The sequence below is a fragment of the Semicossyphus pulcher genome, unplaced genomic scaffold (genome assembly GCF_022749685.1).
Source record: "Semicossyphus pulcher isolate SPU_LCO1_2020_fin unplaced genomic scaffold, fSemPul1.0.p SCAF_11, whole genome shotgun sequence".
Taxonomy (NCBI): domain Eukaryota; kingdom Metazoa; phylum Chordata; class Actinopteri; order Labriformes; family Labridae; genus Semicossyphus; species Semicossyphus pulcher.
The window spans coordinates 30,385,358-30,407,500 of record NW_027211615.1 but is presented as its reverse complement, the minus strand read 5'-3'; the positions used below and the strand labels follow the sequence as shown (position 1 = coordinate 30,407,500).

The window sequence follows — 22,143 nt, the reverse complement described above, 5'->3', positions numbered from 1 at the left end:
ACACCACATGGTTATATTACAGTCCCATCACCATTTAGACACATGTTAATAATTCATGTATGTTATAAAAATGAATATTCTCCCTAAAATATTGTATGTATTTCAGAATATTCCACTACCTCCACCTGATGATTTTTTTCAGAAAATAAGAAGGTTATTCACAGAATTTATATGGGCTAATAACCGTGCCAGAGTTCGCTTATCACTTCTATACTTACCATATAGTAAGGGGGGCTTAAAAAGTCCAAATATAACCTGGTATTATTGGGCGGTACAACTAAGGACCATCAAGTTTTACTTTGCAACAAGGGATAGTCCACAATGGACAGAAATGGAATCGGAGGGTTTAAGTTTGCCTCTACCCCCGTACTTATATTCAGATACACTGTCGAATGTGATGAAACGAACTACTAATCCAATTGTTAAAAATATGATAAAGGTGTGGTTTGAAGTGAAAAAATGTATTAAAGAACCTAAAATATTGTCTCGGTACAGTCCTGTGTGGGGGAATCAACACTTTACTCCAGGAAGAGCAGACGCTGTATTTAGAACATGGGCATCAAAGGGATTAGAAAAGATTCAGGACTTGTATCTGCCCAATTCAGATAATATGATGTCATTTGAAGAAATTAAACATAAGTATGACATAGATAAAAAATACTTTTTTAAATTTCTCCAACTCAGAGCTTTTATCAGGACAAGTCAAAAGGGTCTTATAACTAAACCCTTAACATCCAGCTTGGAAAAATTGATGTCTAAGGACAGCTTAAGCAAAGGTGCTATTTCAGAGCTGTATGATGTATTGATGTCTAACTCATCAGAAAATTCAGATTGTAAAAAAAACTTATGGAGTAAGGACCTGGGAAAAGAGATGTCCCCAGAGGACTGGGGATCAATATGCACAAAGGCTCACTCCCAATCAGTCAACACTAGATTGAGATTGTTACAGTATAAATGGACAATGAGAACTTATATCACACCAGCTAAATTAAATAAATATAATAGTAATATTCCTGATCTATGTATAAAATGTATGGAGGAAAAAGGGACGCTATTCCACTGTGTGTGGCAATGCAGTAAGGTCAAAGCTTTTTGGGAAGACATTAAAAAAGCAATAGAAAAGATTATCTCAAAAGATCTTGTGATAAACCCAGTTTTCTTTATTTTAGGACTTTACCCCAAAAATCACAAATACACCAAGAGTGAACAAATAATGATAGATATGTGTCTTTTGCATGCAAAAAAATCAGTTGCATTGTTTTGGAAGAAGTCCAGTAGACCAAATGTCACATACTGGGTCAGGCAAATGTTGATAACTTTTCCTTTGGAAAAAATAACATATATATTCAAAGAGGGAAGCAAGAACTATTTGAGAAGGTTTGGGGACCATTTGATTTGTTTGTGAAAGGTGTTGAGCTAGCGGACGAAGAGGAGGTTTGAGTACTGGTTAATGTAAACCTCTTAATGAGGCTAATGAGAGTTTAGAAGATGAAGTTACCTTTAAATAAGATTGATTAGACATCAATTTGTTGTACTATTTTTGTGTTACTATCTGAGAGGTTTATTTTATTTTATTTTATTTTATTTTTATTATTTATTTTTTTCATTGGTATCTTGTATTTATGTATTTAATTTCTCCTTTTTTGTCCTTTGACTTTAAATTGTTTGTTTGAAGTTTTGCGTATATCACTTGTGTGTCAGTGCAGTCGGGAAGAGTCGGTGTACACTTATGTGAGTTTATAACTATACACTGTACACTCGTGTTTTGAGTAAAATGTCAATAAACATATTGTTCAAAAAAAATAATAATAATAATTCATGTAGAGTTGCTGAATATATTTTACATATTCATGTACATGTATCTGTATCATTACATATAATACTACATACACATATCCCTGTAATGTACTGAGAGTCTCTGAGCTGCTGCTTGTTGTTACTCTGTAAAAATACTCTTTTAAAAAGAAATATTTTAAAATACTAACTTTAAAGATTTTTTATTTGGGGGGGGGGGGATCGGTGCGACGAGGACTCTAGCCTCAGTACATGAGGCGCCTGCTCTACTGACTGACCTAAAGCAGCGCCACAATACTCTGAAACTTTTGATATAACTCTTAATACTACATGTCCCATGAGTCTTAGCTGCAGGCTGTCAGGCTGTCAGGTGACCTCACCATGTCTCTGTGCTCGATGTAGGCGCTGTTCTCCAGCAGCTCCTTCACCACGTCCATGTGTCCTTCTTTAGCTGCACAGATCAGAGCCGACCAGCAGTCCTGACCACACACACACACACACACACACACACACACACACAGGGTGTTACCATGGAAACAAGCATCACTGAATATAAGTACACACCCAGCGGACTGTCTGATTGGCTCACCACGTCGTCCAGGTTGACGTTGGCTCCCCTCCTGATGAGCTCCTGAACGATCTCCAGACTGCCCTGCTCGGCCGCCAGCATGAGGGGAGTCTGACCGTTCTGTTACACACACACACACACACACACACACACACACACAGGTGCAAACACACACACGCACACAAACATGACCACAGCAGCATTAAACAATAATACAAACAAAAACTAGATAAACGCATAAACATGACTGCTGAGAAAAATTAAAGTTAAAAGGCAAAAACAAAATGCTGATTAGAGATGAGCTGACTGCAGATCACGTACGTCGCTGCGTCCGTCCACCTCCTTGAAGCGGTCCAGGTGAGCTTTGAGGGCCGACAGGTTCTCCTCCTCCACGTAGCTGAACAGGTTCTGGATGGCCAGAGTGGTCATCTTGATGGACGTGGTGGTGTCCATGTCTGCGGTCTGTCACTGCGCCCCCTGCTGGCAGGAGAGAGCATGACGACACATCAGCACACACACACTTACTGCAGGTGTGTTTTGCCCTTAAACACAGCTGCATTATGGGATGTTGTTTGCTCGTATTGTGGCTGTAATGAACCCTGCAGCCTGTAGGGGGCAGCAGCAGCAGCACAGAGCATGTTAATCTGAAGCTACAGTTTGAAACCACACGACTCTGCAGTCACCTGTCAGGTACACAGACAGTATTCAGGTGTGCTCACCACAGCCTCAGATTAGCATACTGACTCCTACCAGATAGTGAATGAGGGATGCACCTGGCTAACCAAGTTAGTGCTAGCATTAGCTTAAACCAAGATGGCGTCGGGCTGCGGTTGGAACAAACACCTGATGCTCTCACATTTGAAGGACTCCATGACGCCTCCTCTAGCGCCCCCCTCAGGACAGACTTCACGTTTATCTCAGTCATGAGCTCTTTAATTTAAATCCTCCTGCAGACAGCCTGACTGAAGTTTGACCCTCAGCAGCTTCCTTACATGTCTGCTCCCAGACGTCCCTCACCGCTCTGCTGCACCGCTGATAGCACTTCAAGAGAGACCATGGAGGAGCTGGCAACTGTCACCATGGAAACTAGCTGTAGGTGCCACCAGCCAATCAGAACTCAGCTTTATTTTCATCATCAACTCTCCTCCAGAGATCAACAATGCTTCATCACTACACTTCCCACAATCCTTCTGGAGACCAGCAACGAGTCCCACCAATCAGATCTCCAGGCTTCACCATGAATCATGTTAAAAACTACGTTATTTAACAGCTGCTGTCGTTTCTTTGACGCTGTCACGCTGATAAAAGATAACAAACTTAAACAAACTAAATCTGAGACTAATTACAGGAGGACTTCATTCCAATCGATTTTAAACATCACTTCGAGTTTCGCTCAGAGCCGACAGGCATAAAAACATATTATGGATGTTATGGTATTGCAATGGGTTTAGTGTATCAGTCAGTGTTTCCAGTCTCATCTGGAAACCATCAGCTGCTTCTTCTATTCTCTCTGAAACCACTGGCGGGTTTCTGCCTCAAACTAAAGTCAGTTAGCTGCTGTAAAATAAAAAACCACGTCTCCTTGGAAACTCAACAGGGAAACGACTGACATGTTAGAAACCAACCGAAGGCTTTCTTCTGTACTGAACGTCTGAACAACACGACACACCTGAAGACTGAAGCCTTAACAGAATCACCAAAACTAGGAAATAAATTATTATTTATTTGCAGCTTTGAATGAGACTGAAACCAGGTTCAGACGACGAGCTTTTCACTGAACAACAGTATTCTATGCTAACCTGTGAATACCTTATTTATAGTCTTGCCTGTTTTGTACCTGTTGGCCTTTATTGTGCTGTCTGTATTTATTGTTTACACTGCTAACAATGAAGGTACAGTACATGAGTGTACACTGAGGGAATAGTTATTCATTCTACCTCTATAATATATATTATTAGAATATATTGTCACTTTTTTGCCACCATTGATTCTCTGTACCTGTTTCTCATGTTCATCTTCCATCAGCGGTTATAATGTCTCTATTGTAATCATTTACAGGCACAGCCCTGTGTAATGTCCTAATGAAACAGGAATACTCGGTTATTTTTAACATTATTATTAGCTTATATGTAACTGGCAGCTTTCTGCCAGTTACATATAAGCTTCATTTACAGCCTTATTAGCCTTTATGACAGACAGAGGTGACGCCCTGTTCATTATTAACATGTAATTCACGTGTTAACGTAACTATAGTGTCATATTGTGATGTCAGCGTCAGGTACAGTCTGTCTGTTCTTGTAACACTGCAGTAACCTGAATAACCTTCATGCTGTCAGACAGGACCCACTGATTTCACTCTGCAGTCGTTCAGAAACACGTTCAGCACCGTGTAACGATCTAATTCACCGTTTTGTTTTGAAGAAATCAAACATATAAGCGTTACTCTGATTTTTTCTGATCGATTCCGGGACGTCACAAGTGTCAATCAAAAATGAATCGATAACATAAAAGGATGCTGCCGGTAGAGTCGAAAGGAAAATACACGTAATTACCTTCAGAAGAGAATCAGATTCGGTTTAAGCGATGTATGTTAGGCTCCAGCCCGGTTTCAGTGTCTGTTGCTCTGCGGGTTAGTCTTCGTTCCGTCGGCCTGTGTTCGGATGACAGCCTGTGCTCATTCTCCATCCGCAACAACAGCAGCCATCTTGATCAGAACAACAACCGAGCGACTGTGCCAGCCGAGCCGAGCCACCCACAGCCCGCTGCTGCGTCAAGCCCGCCAAAACGAGAACCGCACTTCCGTTAGCTGCTGTCAAAATAAAAGCATATGCAGTGAACACATTATTTTTAATGTCAGGCTTTCCAGGGAAAACACTATTTTTTAAGGTTGTTCTGTTTTCCTTCACCTCCAGCAACGTGCCAGCCAATCACACTAAATGTATTTCACTTCATTCAAGCCCACGTTTTTTTTAACTTAAACCATTAGGAAGACTACATCCATAACTCATGACTTATTTTGTAGGTGTTGTTGTTTAACACCGACAGCTTTGATTGTTACTTTAAAGAAGATGCACCGCTTTATTTTCAATAAAACAACATATGATTCATTTTGTTGAGTACATGGGGCTTATTTTCATCACTGATTAACCTAATATTTAATATAATTAAATGTATAATTTTCCCATAAAATGTCAGAAGACAAAGAGAAACACCCACTGCATTCCTTACGGCACATCCATACAAAAATACAATCAGTGTCATTGTATTTGTACCGTGTTTGCACGGTTGAGAAGCTGAATTCTGCCTTTTTTGTTCTTTCCCACAAATAATCAATAGGTCTGCTATTTTAGCCTTTTGTGTCCTTGTTCTTGGGGCGGGCGTGTCCTTGTATTGATGTCTTCTATTTGTGGGACATGTCGTTGTGTTTTAGCCTTCCATCTGAATCATCTGCTCACTCAAGCCAAACTGTTTAAGCAAATACATTGAAGCAGATGATTACATGAACAAGTGGTTAAGCTTTTTAATGAAACTAATCTAATTCATACAGGTACCTGCTAAGCTGTCCATATTAGCTAAACAAAACCAAACTTTTGTAACTTCACAATACAATACCTGGATTTAACCAGTTAAGCCCTGCACCGGGCCTTTAGATGCTAAGTGGAACCATTAACTAATCGATTATGAGGCAAGCTGTTTAAGCCTCTACAATGATCTGTTAGCTGAACAGAACACAGACTTCAAACTAGCCTCATTAGCTGACTTAAACTAAAGGTGAAAATAGTTTGGATTTTGACATTTGTATGATGTTGTGATTGTTAAACCACAAACTCTGGAAACATTGCAGAGATATCTGAAGAAAGATTAAACACTTGTTAACAGTGAGTGTCAGAGGAGGTGCTGCACTTAGCCTGGTCCAGTATCAGTTTATTAGGGTGTAAAGTGCAGAGAGTATGCAGTTGGAAGGCTTATCTTCCTGTTCCACGTGAGCGCAGATTCAAAGCTCAATCCCAGCACCAGCACTTTTGAAGGGGGTATCCAACCTACCTTCAACAACCTTAGATGAACACAATTACAGTGTCAAATGTCCAAAAGATCCAAGTTTTAATCACATTATTTACAAAAGACAAACATATTGTCCATATCAAACCTACTGATGTTGGCTGGTTGTTGTGAGAACACATAGTCTCTGCATTCATCAGAAACATCATCCTCGACCAGGTCTCATGAAACTTTAAGAAATAAACACACAGCTGAAAATACAGACGTGGAAACAAACAGGATGTTTAAGAACTGGCTGTCCTGACTTCGATGAGGAGACACAACTACAAACACAGAGCCGTTGGTGGTGGAGAGTGAAGCTGAATCAAAAGCGTGTTGTGTACTTTTTTTCTCCTGACCAAATTTTTCTTATGAAAAACACCGAAAGGTCATCAATAAAAGATCGGTGTGGGGAACAATGGTAAAGACATTTACAGTGAAAACAGAACTGATTGTGCACTGGGCAACAAACCCATGCAGTGTTGGCACTAACATGGCATGCGTCATTTAAAAAACAAAAAGTATTCATGTATATGTCATTTATTAAACCAAAGCCATGAAGCCATGAACTTTTAAAGCAGGTAGAGAAAAACTCTTGATGGCTTCCAACTGTCAAACAGCTGAACTTCATTATCTGCTCTGTTAGCCAACATTCACCAACTGTTGGTAGCTAGGCTGAACAGTTAGCTTACTTAAAGGGTTTAGCTTGTAGCTAGTCCAAAACAAACAGTGTTTGCTTAACTAAATCCTAAGCTAACACTTAGCCATTCAACTGAATCATTAGCTAACCTGGACCAATCTGTGAAAGCAGATAGAATGATCCACATGCTACTGAACCAATTGTTTGTCTTTTTCATGACGTTTTAGGTCCAGTAAACTGCCCAAAACCAAACCATTGTGGTGCAACTATTTTAGCATTCTCACTGAGCTGTTAGCTAACCCAAACCAAACTGTTACACTTCTTAACCAAGCCGTTAGCTGTACCTGTACATTGCCCAGACAATCTTAAGAAATTAGCTTTAGCTAATCTGAAATAAACAGTTTTATCTTTTAAACAGTCAGCTAACGGTTAAAGCAAACCGTTTGAACTTCTGTAACCAGTTGGTAGCTAAAATGAACCAGATCTTTTAGGTTGAAACTAATAGATCAGCTGATTTTAACTATATATCCACTACACCAAGCCTTTAACTGCTCGACGAAACCATTAGCTTACTTGAAGAAAACAGTTTAAGCTTCTAGAATGCTATGCTAGCTAAACTGAACCCTAAATGTTAGCTGAAATATGTGAGCTAACCCCTTTATTTCACTGAAAATGCTGGGTTCACTTCCTGATGATATAAGAGGCTTTTATCAAGAGAAACCTAATACGTCCTAATATTTCAGTTCACATCAAAGAATTTTCATTTCAGAGTTTGAGTTTATTTCCTAAAATTGTGAAACGTTTTCCTCGTCTTCAGGCTGAACCTCCACACATCTTACATCCAACCACATCTGTTTGGAGTCACATAAATTACATAAATAACAATTTGACAAAAACTGACATCTACAAATGTAAACACAACGCCCCCCTCAGCATCACACATCAAGAAGGAGTTAATACTGATCCCGCACAGGAGCATCTTTCTTTTCTTGTAAAAAACAAAACAAATAAGGCGACTGAGTGGAAAAATCATTGGCACTTTCTCAAAACTCATTTCTATGAATACTGTGAAGTTGTGGTTTAATACTTATGACACAATGACAGTCGGTCTGAGATCAGACAGTCTGGGAGGAATGTGGAGGTGAAAAATCATGTTAACCTTCTTCTGCTTCTTTGTTCATTCATTGAAGTTTTTAATGCACAATTCACTGGCCTGCATTCATCCACCTGACGCTGACTCACTCAGCTCATGTACCCATCCACTTGCTCTTCCATCTTCTAATATAATGGACTTTACTTTAGCGTGCTTTCATTCGTTCATGTACCTGCTTTGTTGTCCGTTCATTTATTTCCCTATTCATCCTTTCACGTATTCCTCCCTTTATTCATTCATTCCTGCAGACCTACAGTCAGCAGGTGTTTCAGCAGTGAAATACTACAAAGATGGCCACGTCAGTTCAGGGCAGTTTGTTCCTCACATGGCTTCTCCGTATGAAGTTACAGTATATATATGTATTTATATATCCTCCATCTGAATCTGCCACCTTATTCAGAAAACGTTCACATCTGTTGGCTGTGGAGTTTGAGTCCGAATGCTGTCCCGGCAGTCGTGCATCCTTGTAAAGACAGTTTTCATCAAGGACAACAGGCCTCTAAAATTCAAGGCCTTTTTTTCTCCTCTTAATCCCATAAACAGTATTTTGACCTCATGACCATCATGTTTCTGTACTCAGACAGGAGGAACGTCCGGCTGATATGGTTCACCTCCTTGTCTTTCTATACAACTTAATGGAAATGTGATGCTGAACTCGATCGTTCTTTGTCCTCATGTGGTTTTTTCCTTCTGGCTGCAGTTGCTGTCTGTAGCCTCCAGGTGACTCTGGACTGCGACGGGTTCCTGGAGAAGCTTCTTCTGCTGCTCTTTGAGGCGGAGGTGTCTTGGTTTGACTGGCAGTGCCACGGCCAGCAGAACGCAGCCAATATGGAGGCTGAAGCACCAGGACCTGCAGGGAGGAGAAACCAGGTGAGGGTGAGGACAGGTCTGAGGTGATCCTGAGGTAAAGCATTCTCTAAGTTTAGGCATTACAAGCGGAAAGATTCTAGCGATGACTCCTACTGCACACAGTGGGTATGATTCCCACAGACTGCTTGGAAAGTTATACATTTTTGAGATATGGTTTATGCCAGCTGGTTGTGTGAAGAAAAAATTAAAAATGATTTACTTTAGCTGCACGGGCGGCAGCCATGATTGTTTGCATTCCAGACACTAATGTGTCTTTAGATGTTTTGGAGCTTTAAGAATAATTTTCAGGGGTCTTTAACTCCCATGAATTTGTAAACCTCTGATACAGAGCTCAACGTTAAGTTAACTTGACTGTTAAAAGTGAAACCTGCCTGACGTGAAGGCAGACCAGAAGTGAACCAAGTGTTGAACCTGAGTTAAGGTGGACTGGTTCACTGACCTGTAAAACTTGATGGATGGACCCACAGACAGCAGGACAAAAGGCACCACTGTGTAGCAGATGGCGATCTGAGTGGCTGCCCACGTGATGACATCATAAACCAGCTTGTGGGTGGACGATTGCAGGAAGTATGGCCGAACGTTGTGTCGGACCTGAGAGAACAAAACATCTGGTCACACAGCTGCAGAAAAAGTACAGTATCATGTTCCTCAGCTAACAGCTAACAGTTAGTTAGTGGTCTGCTTAGCTAACAGCTAACAGTTAGTTAGTGGTCTGCTAAGCTAACAGCTAACAGTTAGTTAGTGGTCAGCTAAGCTAACAGCTAACAGTTAGTAAGTGGTCTGCTAAGCTAACAGCTAACAGTTAGTTAGTGGTCTTCTAAGCTAACACCTAACAGTAAGTTAGTGGTCTGCTTAGCTAACAGCTAACAGTTAGTTAGTGGTCTGCTAAGCTAACAGCTAACAGTTAGTTAGTGGTCAGCTAAGCTAACAGCTAACAGTTAGTAAGTGGTCTGCTAAGCTAACAGCTAACAGTTAGTTAGTGGTCTTCTAAGCTAACACCTAACAGTAAGTTAGTGGTCTGCTTAGCTAACAGTTAGTTAGTGGTCTGCTAAGCTAACACCTAACAGTAAGTTAGTGGTCAGCTAAGCTAACAGCTAACAGTTAGTTAGTGGTCTGCTAAGCTAACAGCTAACAGTTAGTTAGTGGTCTGCTAAGCTAACAGCTAACAGTTAGTTAGTGGTCTTCTAAGCTAACACCTAACAGTAAGTTAGTGGTCTGCTTAGCTAACAGTTAGTTAGTGGTCTGCTAAGCTAACACCTAACAGTAAGTTAGTGGTCAGTTAAGCTAACAGCTAACAGTTAGTTAGTGATCTGCTAAGCTAACAGCTAACAGTAAGTTAGTGGTCTGCTTAGCTAACGTTAGTCGACAGGCTCATCAGCTGACAGTAAGCAGTGAGTGTGCGGTCTCCTAATAGTTAGTAAGTCATTTAATCAGCTAACAGCTAACAATTCGTCAGCGTGCTCCTTAGTGAACACATTAGCTAGCAGTTAACAATTTAGCAACTAACAGTGAGTTACTGGCCTTCTGCGCTATCAGGGTAGGCTCATCAGCTACAAGCTAAGTTAGCTGCTTGACTTTTAGCATAGTCAGTCACTGGGCTTTTAAAAGAAGAGGCAACAGTTCTTCGCCTCATCAGCTAACAGTAAGTCAGTTCTTCAGCTAACAGCTAGCAGTCAGTTTGCTCTATACCTAAGGGTTAACTGCTTGTTACCCCTTGTTGATCAGCTAACAGGTAACAGCGAGTTAGTGGTCTCCTAAGCTAACAGCTAACAGGGACAGCTCACTGCTCTGGCAGCTAGCGTGATGACGATGCCGGTGAGGAAGGTGAGGTAGTAGCCTGGATAAGCTCCGTGCCACATGGCTGACAGGATGAAGGTGGCTGCTGTTGGATGGTAGGGACATCGCTCATAACACACCCTGTCAACCAGAGGTCAGAGGTCAGACACACAAACAGGAGTAAAACCAAACACAAGTTTGTACATTTTATATAAAACAAATGACATGAGCATCTGCCCCAGCTGCTGCTGCTTGATGGACATATTAACCCGTCCCTTAATGTGTTGCATCCTTTTGATTTCAGCAGCTTTTCCTGCCTTGCTATGTTGGAACGAGCAGCTAACAGCTATGTGCAGTTTGGGATGCTTGAATACAAGATAATAATGTGAAATGTGTTGGATGGAAATCTGTGACACAAGCACGATTACACGACGATGGATGAGTGTCTGTGCTGTTCACCTTTTGAGCCAGTGAGCTGTCTGAATGTTCCAGTTGTCGAGGAACACTTTGAAGCTGGTCGCTAACTGAAACAAAACAGAGGAAACCTGACGTTCATTATCAGGTCAATATTCATACAATGATATGTTTACTTAACAGATTAACAGGTTCACAAACTAACAGCTAGCAGCTAGTCAATGGGCTCCAAAGCTAACAGTTAACATTCAGTTTTATTGGATTCATAAGCTAAGAGCTAGCAGTCCTTTAGCTTGGATCAGCTGATACCCTGGCACTTTTATAGACACGCTGTGTACAGCCCAGCCCACTGACGGTCCTGACCTCGATGTTGAGGATCCTCAGGTTGGAGATGAGGTCCCAGCGAGGGGAGCCGTTATCGTTGTAGCCGTTGAAGCCGAAGCCGGCGGCGTTGTTGATGGCATCCGCTGAGGTTAAAACACAAACAAAAGAAGGTGTGAGACAGGTGAAAGAAGCACACACACATTCAGTTTGCACTGAGGGTTATGGAGGGTGCAGGTTCTGAGAGATCGGGGTCGGGAGTGTGCTCTGTTACACTGTTCTACTGTGCCACATTACCTGCAGAGAAATCTATTTTAATAGCAACATGAAGAGAAACAAACGTAGAGGAGGGATGAAGGATCAAGAAGAGACACGCAGAAAGGGAACATTTAAAGAAGGACAAAGCAGAGAAAGCTTGATCCAGGTTTCACCCACCGAGCGTCCAGACGAAGTAGTACTTGGGCCTGGTGGTCAGCATGGACAGGTACAGGTACACCACCTGGGCGTAGAACGGCGTGTTGGCGATAAAGTCGTCATCGATGTTTCGTTCGACGGGGAAAACTTTACAGACAGACAGAAAGACCAGCAGGCAGAAGAAGGAGGTGGCCACCTTCCTGACGACCTCGGTCTGAGGAAACACAAGCATGTATTTTTAGTTTGTCAGACTTTGTTTGAGCTGCTTCCTGCTGCATCACAGTCAGTCAGAGTGGGCTCCACAGAGAGCCTCGTCACTGAGCGGACCGTGTCGCCATCATTCCTGTAAATTATGAATAAACCTGCTGAGGTTTCAGGACGCAGCTTTCACACACTCTGAGAACAGGCTGGGTTACACATGGTAACTCATAGATAGTCATGGTTACAGTGTTTGAGGTCATGCATCGTACGTTTGGCGAGGGCTCGCTCTGCCTCAGCTTGCCGTAGGACTTCCTGTCGGCCTCCTGGTCTCTATGGCGACGAGGGTCTCCCTCAATGAAGGCGATGTAGTCGTTATAGGAGCAGGTGGGTCCAGCCAGGATCCCCATGAAGTTACAGTTGTAGCTGAAGTACTCCAGCAGACTGGGCATCCTCCTGTGTACACACACACACACACACACACACACACACACACACACACACACACACACACACACACACACACACACACACACACACACACACACACACACACACACACACACACACACACACACACACACACACACACATACAAATCTTGCCTTGAGTTACTCGCTCGAGTTTGACCGCAGGATCATTTATGTTTTTTGTTGTTGGTCAGACACAACTCGTCAATATTTGCCTTTCCAGAAACATCCTGTCTGTGTTCCTAACATCACCTGTCCTCTCTCACAGCTGGTTAACCTCCCTCCTCCTCCTGAGCTGTGTCTGATGAACTCTCCTGCTGCTTCCAGCTCCTTCAGGCTGACCAGTGCCCAGTGTGATGAGCTGTTAGCTCGGATCAGTACCAGGATTTCTCTGATGGACACCAACTACCGGCGTTCTGTTTCAGCTGTGGAGCGCCTGTCCGTCTGTCTCCGCTGAGTGGCAGTTTCACTGTATCTATCAGGTCACAGGTGGGCTGAGATCTGTCTCACTACAGCGCTATGAAGCCTCAACAAACAGATGTTACTGAGATTTAATGACAATAAACAGGCTGAGAGGATGCTGAGAGAACTACATCAGGAGGCAGGGTTGTGAGGCTGAGGTCATGCTCTGTCAGGTCTGTCTGTGAGACGACAAGAACACGACTTTAAAATGACTGTTTTTTGAATGGAGTTTGGTTTGAACATTTCTGATGCAACAACAGGACGTCAGGATTCTCAGCACTATTCGACTCTTACGATGAACTCGACCTTGAATTTGCATCAGCGAACACGTTTGTGTGTGCATTAACACGTTGTTGCATCGCACGAAAAGTTGCTCTGCTTTTTGTCTGAACAAACTCGAGGCTCCTCGTTCTGCACATTTCTTTATCAGCAGTCAGGTCTTTGTTTATATTGCTACATGTTAAATGTAATTACTGAACCACGAGGCATAACAAATCATATTTTATATAATAAAAGAAGCACTGCAGTGAGAGTGAAACAAACCTTATGGCCAAAATCTTCTGCCCTGGAGTCAGATGTTCCTCCTTTCGTGCCATTCCTGCACAGTAACAATGACAGCTGATTAACATCTGCTCTGAGCAGAAACATCTGTGCGTGTGGTCACATTCTTACCATCGTGGATTTCAAAGGCCAGGCTGGTGATCTTCTGTGTGATCACCATCATGGGGCTGCAGAGACAATAAAGACTTCACTTACTGTGTGGCAGAGACAAGCTTGATAACAGAACTACATGTATGACTGTGTACTGAGGCCATCGGCCGTGCACTCACCCTGTGAAGTCAGCAGAGTACATGCCGTAGTCGAAGACGTACACTCGGGTGATCTGACACAGACTTAGGTAGCTGAGAGCCACCAGGAGGCAGTACCTGGAATAAAACATCCATTAGGAGCTGTTAGTGCCCCCTACAGGCCGCAGTGTGCGCTACAGACACAGGACAACAACAGGGCATCATATGGACCGTATCAAGGCTGTGGAAACAGAGACAGTGACGTCGCCAGTTTGTGGTCACCAGAAGAGACCATATATGGAGGAAATATTAGCTTAGCTTTTTATTAGCATATTAGCTAATGAAAAAAGCCTTTAAACAAAACAGAGACTCCTCAGTGTCTTTTAGAATAACCGAATGTTGAACAAGACATTTTCAGGATGCAGAGGTAGTGACCTGTCAATCACAGGTAGCCCCGCCCTAACCCCTCCCCTCTCTCTGGTCTGTGTGACTCTCAATGGGAGCATCAGTGACTAAATGAACATCATGCTGTGTTGAAGAAGACTTGAAACTAGAGACTGAGACCATAAACTCATTAGGAACATGTTTACTGAGGGAATACATCAGGAGAGGAGGAGGAGCATGTTCTCATAGACTTTGAAGTCGCCCCCTGCTGGACATTAGACAGAATGCAGATTTGAGACACTTCTGCATTAGCTTCACTTCGGCAACAAAAAGGCAGCATCCACTTACATCAGACAGATCTCTCTCCCTGTGCCCTAAAGACAAATCTCTGTGACCCTCCTGTGAAAGACGAGGAAGTAAGCTGCAAGTATGACATCATCGTGACATCATAATGTCACCTCTGTGGGGAGCAGGGCATCAGTGAATCTGTAAGGTCTGCAGACAAGAGTCTGAATCAGCTTTCTGCAAACGCCAGACAAAATACCACTGACAGAGTCCACTGGGAGGGGGGTCAAAGGTCACATACACATTTGCCTCCTGAGAGCATCTTTGAACCCAGACAGAGGTAACTCCTCTGTAACGTCATCTACGACTGCATGACCGACTCCATCCACTGAGGAAGGCCAACGCTTTGAGCTCTTCACAAAGAGTAACAGAGGCTCGGTAACAAACATCGTCCATCTTCATCAGGACAAACGTCTGTCAGCTCTCTCTGTAATGGATCCGACTGCACTCAGAGGTTTCTCTTCTTCTCTGCTCTGATTAATGACCACAGCCGCTCCTCCTCCTCCTCCTCTTCTTCTTCTTCTTCTTCCTCCTCCTCCTCCTCTGGGAGTCGCCTCGCGTGAAGCTGATCCTCCAAACACGGACCGCACCATCACAACTTTCTCTCACACGGAGCTAATCTGATGTTTATAGCAGAATCACAGGATGAGGTGACACGAGGACTTCCTGAAGCTTACTTGTGCATGTGTTCGACTCCGGTCAGGATCATGATGCCGTAGGTGAGTCCACTCTGAACCAGGAAGTGAAGTGCGTACCTGGGAGACACAGGAAGTGAGCAGATACACCTCAGAAACACTACAGACAGGCAACAGGTGAGCTAATGTTAGCATTCACCCATTTCATAGCTAACATTTTTTACACAAACAGAAAGGAAAGGTGTTATTCTTGGCTAAAGTCACCATAAGCTACTGCAGGGTTAGCATGCTAGCTGGGTCGTCCATGCTAACATTGCCACTAAGTGTTAGTAAAGGAGCAAACTCCAAGCTACTGTTTCTGTTGGTTTATTATCCTCTGAGTAACACGATGAAAAGTTAGCAAAGAGGAGGCTGAATGCTGGAGAGTGTGATGAAATGTAATACCTGTGCTATACACACCTGTAACACCTGCAGAACGAAATACGCTCCTCAGCTGGACTTTATAATAAAAGCTAGTATAGATGCTAACAGCAAGCTAACATGCTAAATATGTTGATTGAACACCAAATGTTTTCTGACAAAGCTAGCACGCTAAATGCTACTTAGGGCAGGTTACATGTGAAATGTTGCATGCTAACGCTATCCTATAAACGTGCTAAAGACAGCTGCAACCATTAATCACTTGAATTTTCAAAATAAAATTAATTGCCAAATATTGAAATGATCCATTTGGGGATTTTAAAGTGTCAAATGTAAATGTGACTTTTCTACATTTTGTAAATAAATAATTTAACTAATTAAAAGATCTGAAGACATTAACCTGGGAGCATTTGTACAACTTCCTGTCACTTTATCTACCAAAAGATGAATCGATTAATCAAAAATAATGGTTAGCTGCAGCCCTGTTGCTAAACAAGCTAATGTTAGCTCTCCACTTTCCAACGCTGCAGGTCCTACACGTTAAAACAAGCTGGGTGTGTTTTGTCTTTCTTCACAGGTAAATCTTAAAAGGTCCATCTCACCAGCCGAAGCAGAAGAGGGCGAAGTAGAGTCCCAGCACAGTGGCCACCACGTGTCGGATGAAGGGACTGGTCTTACTGGGATGGAGGAAGAGGCGGAACCAGAAGGCCGACAGCAGAGCACAGAGCTGACACACCACGAAGTTTACCTGCAGACAGCAGAGAGGGCACAGACACACAGCTGCAGGTTAGATCACGTGACCAGGTGAGACGTTCAGGTGAGTGTTTTTAAATGTGTGGTCGCCTCTCTGACGTCTCTGCTGATAAAATTAGAGCTTCAGAGATATTTTTAGTGTGTGAGCTACGACCTGACGTCCGGCAGACGGATTACTGCACACAAACGCAGCGCTGCAGAAAAACCTGCGTGTTCAGAGTCCAGAGGGCTCCGGAGCGCCCGCAGAGACTCCGTCAGAGACGCTGGTTTAATCTAAACGTGTCTGTTATTCATCCCAACACTGAGCACACAGCTGCTGTCACACACTTTGACATGTGGACCCTGACTCGAGTGACATCACTTGAGGACATTAATCACACTTTAAACAGCTCCCTCTGGAAAGTCTTTATGCTACGGAGTCAAAGGAGGGCCATAAAGGAGAATAAATCTGTAAAGAAAATACTTGTTGACATATAAAGAGGGATAACTGAAGGACTAAATGAGTGAACATAAATATTTATGTTATATATATTTTTTATATAAAAAATACATATAAATAAATAAAATTATAATAAATAAATGATCAATGTGTTCAGTCATTTCTCTATATATTTATATATTTTTTTAAACATATGTATCTATAAGAGCATGTATAGGTATATTTTTCTTTTTTAATTAAATGTAAGTTATTTATTTTGTCACTTATTTTTCTTCCTTTAATAAATTAAGTACAAAAATTAAGTACAATGACAATTTAAAAATATATATAAATAAATTAGTACAGAAATAAATGTGATAAAAGTAATTTCTTTCATATTTACGTCTATTTTAGAAACGTATTTTATTTTAACACTCCTATGACTCCATACCTCCTTTCAAACGTGCAACTTGTGTCTGTTCTCATGTTAACCCTTTAACATCTGGGACCAGGGCCAGGACCAGGACCAGGACCAAGACCAGGACCTGTAGGACCAGGACCAGGGCCAGGTACAGAGCCAGGGCCAGAACCAGGACCAGGGCCAGGGCCAAGACCAAGACCACTGCCAGGTACAGGGCCAGGACCAAGACCAGGGCCAGGGCCAAGACCAGGGCTAGGGCCAGGGCCAGGACCAGGGCCAGGTACAAGAACAAGACCAGGGCCAGGGCCAGGTACAGGACCAGGACCAGGTACAGGGCCAGGGCCAGGGACAGGGCCAGGACCAAGACCAGGGCCAGGTACTGGGCCAGGGCCAGGACAAGGTTCAATATTTAGTTTTGCTTAGTTTCCTGGAAACCCATTGAACTAGAATCTTGTCTTGCTGAGTGATGGTGAACTATTAAATAATAATAATAACAATGAGCAAATAACCTTCAAACTGACAAAGGTCTGTTTCAGGAGTTATAAAAATCTTTTCACCACTCACTTGGACAGAAATTCAAGATGGCTGCCAAACAAATCCCACAGGCGAACATGACACGTTCTGTACTAGACACCTGTATACCGTACAGGTATTTCTACTCTTCAGTTAATTTGAGTCCAGTTCTGTCAGACTGTCATCAGCTGCTGCATGAACACTACAGACATCCCGTAAATCCTCATGTTTGCACCATCGTCTGGGAGACTCTTGAACTCTGGTTCGCCCTGAGTTTGTTCTGTCAGGCAGAGCCACGGTTAGTCACTGTCCGAGAGTGTTTGGGCTGTTCTGGGCTCTGCCATACACTGTATATAAAAGATGGCCGTCATGACAGCTCCCTAACAGTGAGTCCAAACCTTCTCTAGCGCCCCCTGCTGACTGGCTGCAGTATAGCTCATAAAGCCCGCCTCCTCCATGTTAACAGATGGGACATGAGTCAAACTATAAAATCAAAATACACGTCAAATACATTTTTCTCAAACATGGTTTCTGTCATTATAGTTAGTTCTTATCAGGCTGATTTATGTCCAAGTGTTCATTTTTCTGACAAGTTTACTTTTATTAGTTATTTGATGCTGTCAAAATGATGATTGACAGCTCTGTTGACAAATGGGGCTCCTGCAGACGATCAGTTCTGGATTAGCAGAGTGGAGGAGGAACGGTGAGAGGAGAAGTAACTAAAACAATCACTACAGTCATTGAAGTTTCCATACCTGTGAACTTTAACCTCAGACCAACACAGAGAAGCTGCTGTTAAACACGCCGGCGTGCGGGATCCTTGCTGTTGTTTCGGTAAGTTAAGTGTGTGTTTGGGTTAGCGGAAGTGGCTACGGCCGCTTCACTCGCCGATCTCTACTGCGCAGACTCTGGCTCTAAATGACGTCACAATCGCAAGATGGCAGCGCCTATCACAGGGGCTATTTTGGCATCACTTTGTTACAATGGGAGCAGATGGAGACGCGTCGCCCATCTATATATACAGTCATTGGTCTCTGCTGACAGTGTGTTGTGACACACACATGGAGGTTTAGCAGCAGCAGCATTGTAACATCTGATCCAGCAGTAAAGTGAAACAGGCGACGCTTGTTGATGTGTTGTTCATTAATAATGAACGGCGTGTAAACGGAGCGATTTTCCTCCCCGCCTGCTCTGAAGCACCGACAGCCTTCGTTAAACACCTGAAGAGACGCTCGAGTTAATTAGAGGCTGAGCTGTGACTACTGAGCTGAGGATGAAGGAGGAGACAACAGGAAACAGCCTACAGGTCAGAGGTCATCTGGGGTTGCCAGGGTCGTGTTTTTATGAAGACATTATTTTGATTCAATTATATATTTTACAGCCCACACGGGACACTTTTCAGACAGTGTATTTACTCCAAATAGACTATTTTCTTTGTGTCTGTTCCAAAATAACTCTGCAGCAGCTGTTAGCTTAGCCTCATGCTAACATCACTTCTTACTAAGAGGAACTTTTAATCACTTAATCACAAACTAGTTGTTTCGTGGAGTTTAATTACTGAACATCTACAGGTGGAACAGTTGTTTAGCTAACTGACAAAGCTAACGTTAGCATGCTAATATCTGAGGTGTGAGTAAAAGGAGTAAAGGAGTATAATCCACAGATAAATGCTGTTTAATAATGGTGTCACCATGAACTAAAGATTGTGCTACTAGCATTTGACATCAGTTAGCTTAGCATTATCAGATATCTTCCTCTAATTATTAGCTGTATGAATACTACTAGCTATGGATCACACAGAAAAAAACAAAGATTTATCTGTTAGCCTCGTAAGCTGTAAGCTGTCATGTTTGGATGTTATGCTAGCTTGTTGTGTTTACAGTCACTTCCTGTTTATGTAGCTAATTGCACTGATTGGACAGCCTGTTAGACCAGCTTTGTGTGTGTACCGACTATGCTTATTTATGATAAAAATAACTACTAAGTTATGATTGATCCATTACAAAAATGTCTATTATTTTTATGCTACTAAACAACTCTACATAACAACTGGCTACACAGTGGCTACACAGTTAGCCCCTGTTAAATGAGTAACACGTTTCTGTTCAGGTTACCTGCCTGTAAAGACTACAGATGTTAATTAGCATTCTTGCTAACTTAAGCATGTTCAAATCCTGTATCTTTAAAATGATATAAATGTACCTGCTCTGTTTATCAATGTAGCACAGTAACCTAGTCGAGGTTTAATTTATTGATCTGATCAGTCCATATGGATCAAGCTAACTATGATGTGTTATCAGTGCCTCATGTTAGCATGAAGGCTAAGTCCAGACTGGTCAGGTAATAAGTTGTAGTAGAGGCAAACTAACTGGTCTGAGCGCAGTGTTTCCCAGCAGAACCAGTGAACAGCTGGTATCAGACCTCAGATCAGCTCTAATTGAGACATTCAGCAGCAGAGGGACAGACGATGTGGATCACATGATCAGGAGGATCCTCATCCTTCACCTGCATCCCCAGAGTCTGACTCGGGGACCTGAGGGCGGGCTCTCAGCCAGTCAGAGCACAGGATGTCTACCTGTTACACTGCTGACACACCTGATCAACACCTGCTGACGTGTGATGGAGGAGGTTTCAGCCTCTGTTGGTTTATTTATCTTATCATTTATCATTTATCTCTGTTTGAGGTGCCTTTGTGGCCCTTTAGGTGATTTATGATGGAAGTATTTTGATTCTTAAAACACTCTGCTTATTAAAATATCAGCAGCAAAGTATTTCTTGATTAGTACTCTTGTAGTTTTTAGCTGACACATAAACGTAGTGCATTAAAGAGAAGAGTAGGGGAGACTGGGGACAGTTGCAACAAGTCCTGTTCCTCCAGTCAGAATCATGCTAGCGAGATGGGACCTCTACTGCACATGCTCAGTCAGACAGGAAGTCAGAGGACGCATTAAACATCTGCTGAGGCTTTAATGAAAATGTTCTGGAGGCATGAATCTTTTTATTTCACTGAACTTTATAATTAATCACAAGTTTGGATCCTTGTTATTTATTATTTTATTATTATTATGTTATTTTTACTTCTCAGTGACATGTTAGCATGGGCCGAGTCAAGCTAGCACCAGATGTTATGTCATGTCAATGCTATTATGTTGCTTTAAACATCATTCTATGATTTTAAACATTTGATATGTTTATTAAGACATGTTAGATGTTGTAACTCTCCCTGACCAGCAGTACCAACGTCCCCATGTTATAACATCTAACCATTTAAATACATTGTGTGAACGATCTGTCGAACCCAATCATGTTTCAATGCTATGTTTAATAAGCAGACAGATGGAAGTTTAATATTTATAAATCTGGATGGTGTAGTCCAAATAGTCTCTGAGTAACTGAGAGGACTACAAAACGTGTTGTCCCCAGTCTCCCCTATTCCCCTCTGAGATGTAGTCATGTGCTGTTATATGATAAAAAACTACATCAGTGATGAACTGAATAAGTTTGAATGTGGGATTATATAAGCAGAATAACAACATAATAATAAATGGTGATATGTTGTTGTTGGGCCTGTATGGACACAGAACAGGACCTGGTTTCCTCCCTGCTCCTGAGGAGATAAAAGAGACTGAAATCATGTAAACTGTCATCAGCTGAACACAAAGCTCTGTGAATCTGAGCGGACCCGCTGTGATTTCCTGCACACACACAAACACACACACACACACAGAGTCATTATTTCATGTTTCTCGTGCTCATCTGATCTGAATAAAGGCTCAGACTCTCAGCCCTCCTGCTGCTGCTGCTGAACCGGCCTCACCGGACCGCGTTAGAGCTCTAAATTCCGCCGTTCTGTCGGCGGAGCACCGAGACCAGGCCTCCATCCATTTTGCACGACCCGCCGCTGCACCGCCTCTGATCGGCACGGTTCGTTACTCTCACGGCCGTTTTTGTTGCCCTCTCCGGCCGGACATGTCGCATTAAACGCCGTGTGTGTGTGTGAGCCAGCGGCCGGCCCCGGAGCCCCGATGTCCCGGAGGGTCTTACCTGGTCCAGCGGCAGGTTGGTGATCTCGCTGACCGGCTGCAGGAGGCTGGAGCCGGTGCAGGCCGTGGATCGGATGTCTTCAGCGGCCATGGCTCCGGTCTGCGGCCGGGTCTGCTGCTTCTGTGTCCGGCTGCAGGAGGCTCCGTGATCCGCCGACAGTCTGCGTGTCTGTGTGTCCTGATGCTCCTTCCTCCTCTTCTTCCTGCTCCTCCTCCTCCTCAGCCTGTCTGCCTCCCCCCTCCTCCCTCTGATGCCCCCTCTTTCTTCTCCCCCTCACATCCATCTCTCTCGGTCTTTCCTCCCC

The 22,143-nt window shown here is 42.9% G+C and overlaps 2 protein-coding genes across 6 annotated transcripts in view; both read right to left on the bottom strand.

Annotated features, from left to right (window-relative positions):
* kidins220b (kinase D-interacting substrate 220b) overlaps positions 1-5,099 on the bottom strand; it is a 21,709-nt gene extending 16,610 nt beyond the window's left edge. For 4 of the 5 annotated variants that reach the window (XM_069657406.1, XM_069657409.1, XM_069657408.1 and 1 more), the window contains exons 1-4: positions 4,915-5,099; positions 2,684-2,842; positions 2,384-2,482; positions 2,175-2,273 (exon numbers count right to left, since the gene is read on the bottom strand). In XM_069657406.1, coding sequence (XP_069513507.1) covers positions 2,175-2,273; positions 2,384-2,482; positions 2,684-2,815 — 330 coding nt within the window. In that variant the 5' untranslated portion in view covers positions 2,816-2,842; positions 4,915-5,099. The remainder of the gene's footprint in view (positions 1-2,174; positions 2,274-2,383; positions 2,483-2,683; positions 2,843-4,914) is intronic. The other variant, XM_069657407.1, reaches the window with a different exon arrangement.
* Positions 5,100-6,441: 1,342 nt separating this feature from the next.
* Positions 6,442-22,065, bottom strand: mboat2b (membrane bound O-acyltransferase domain containing 2b). Its single transcript, XM_069657442.1, has 13 exons — positions 21,840-22,065; positions 16,293-16,438; positions 15,313-15,390; positions 13,949-14,044; positions 13,791-13,846; positions 13,662-13,716; positions 12,459-12,642; positions 12,010-12,202; positions 11,617-11,720; positions 11,299-11,363; positions 10,848-10,980; positions 9,503-9,654; positions 6,442-9,043 (listed from the first exon to the last, which is right to left on the bottom strand). Exons 1-13 carry the CDS (start codon positions 21,927-21,929, stop codon positions 8,866-8,868), a joined length of 1,530 nt encoding a protein of 509 aa, XP_069513543.1. The 5' UTR covers positions 21,930-22,065; the 3' UTR covers positions 6,442-8,865.
* Between the last annotated feature and the right edge of the window lie 78 nt (positions 22,066-22,143).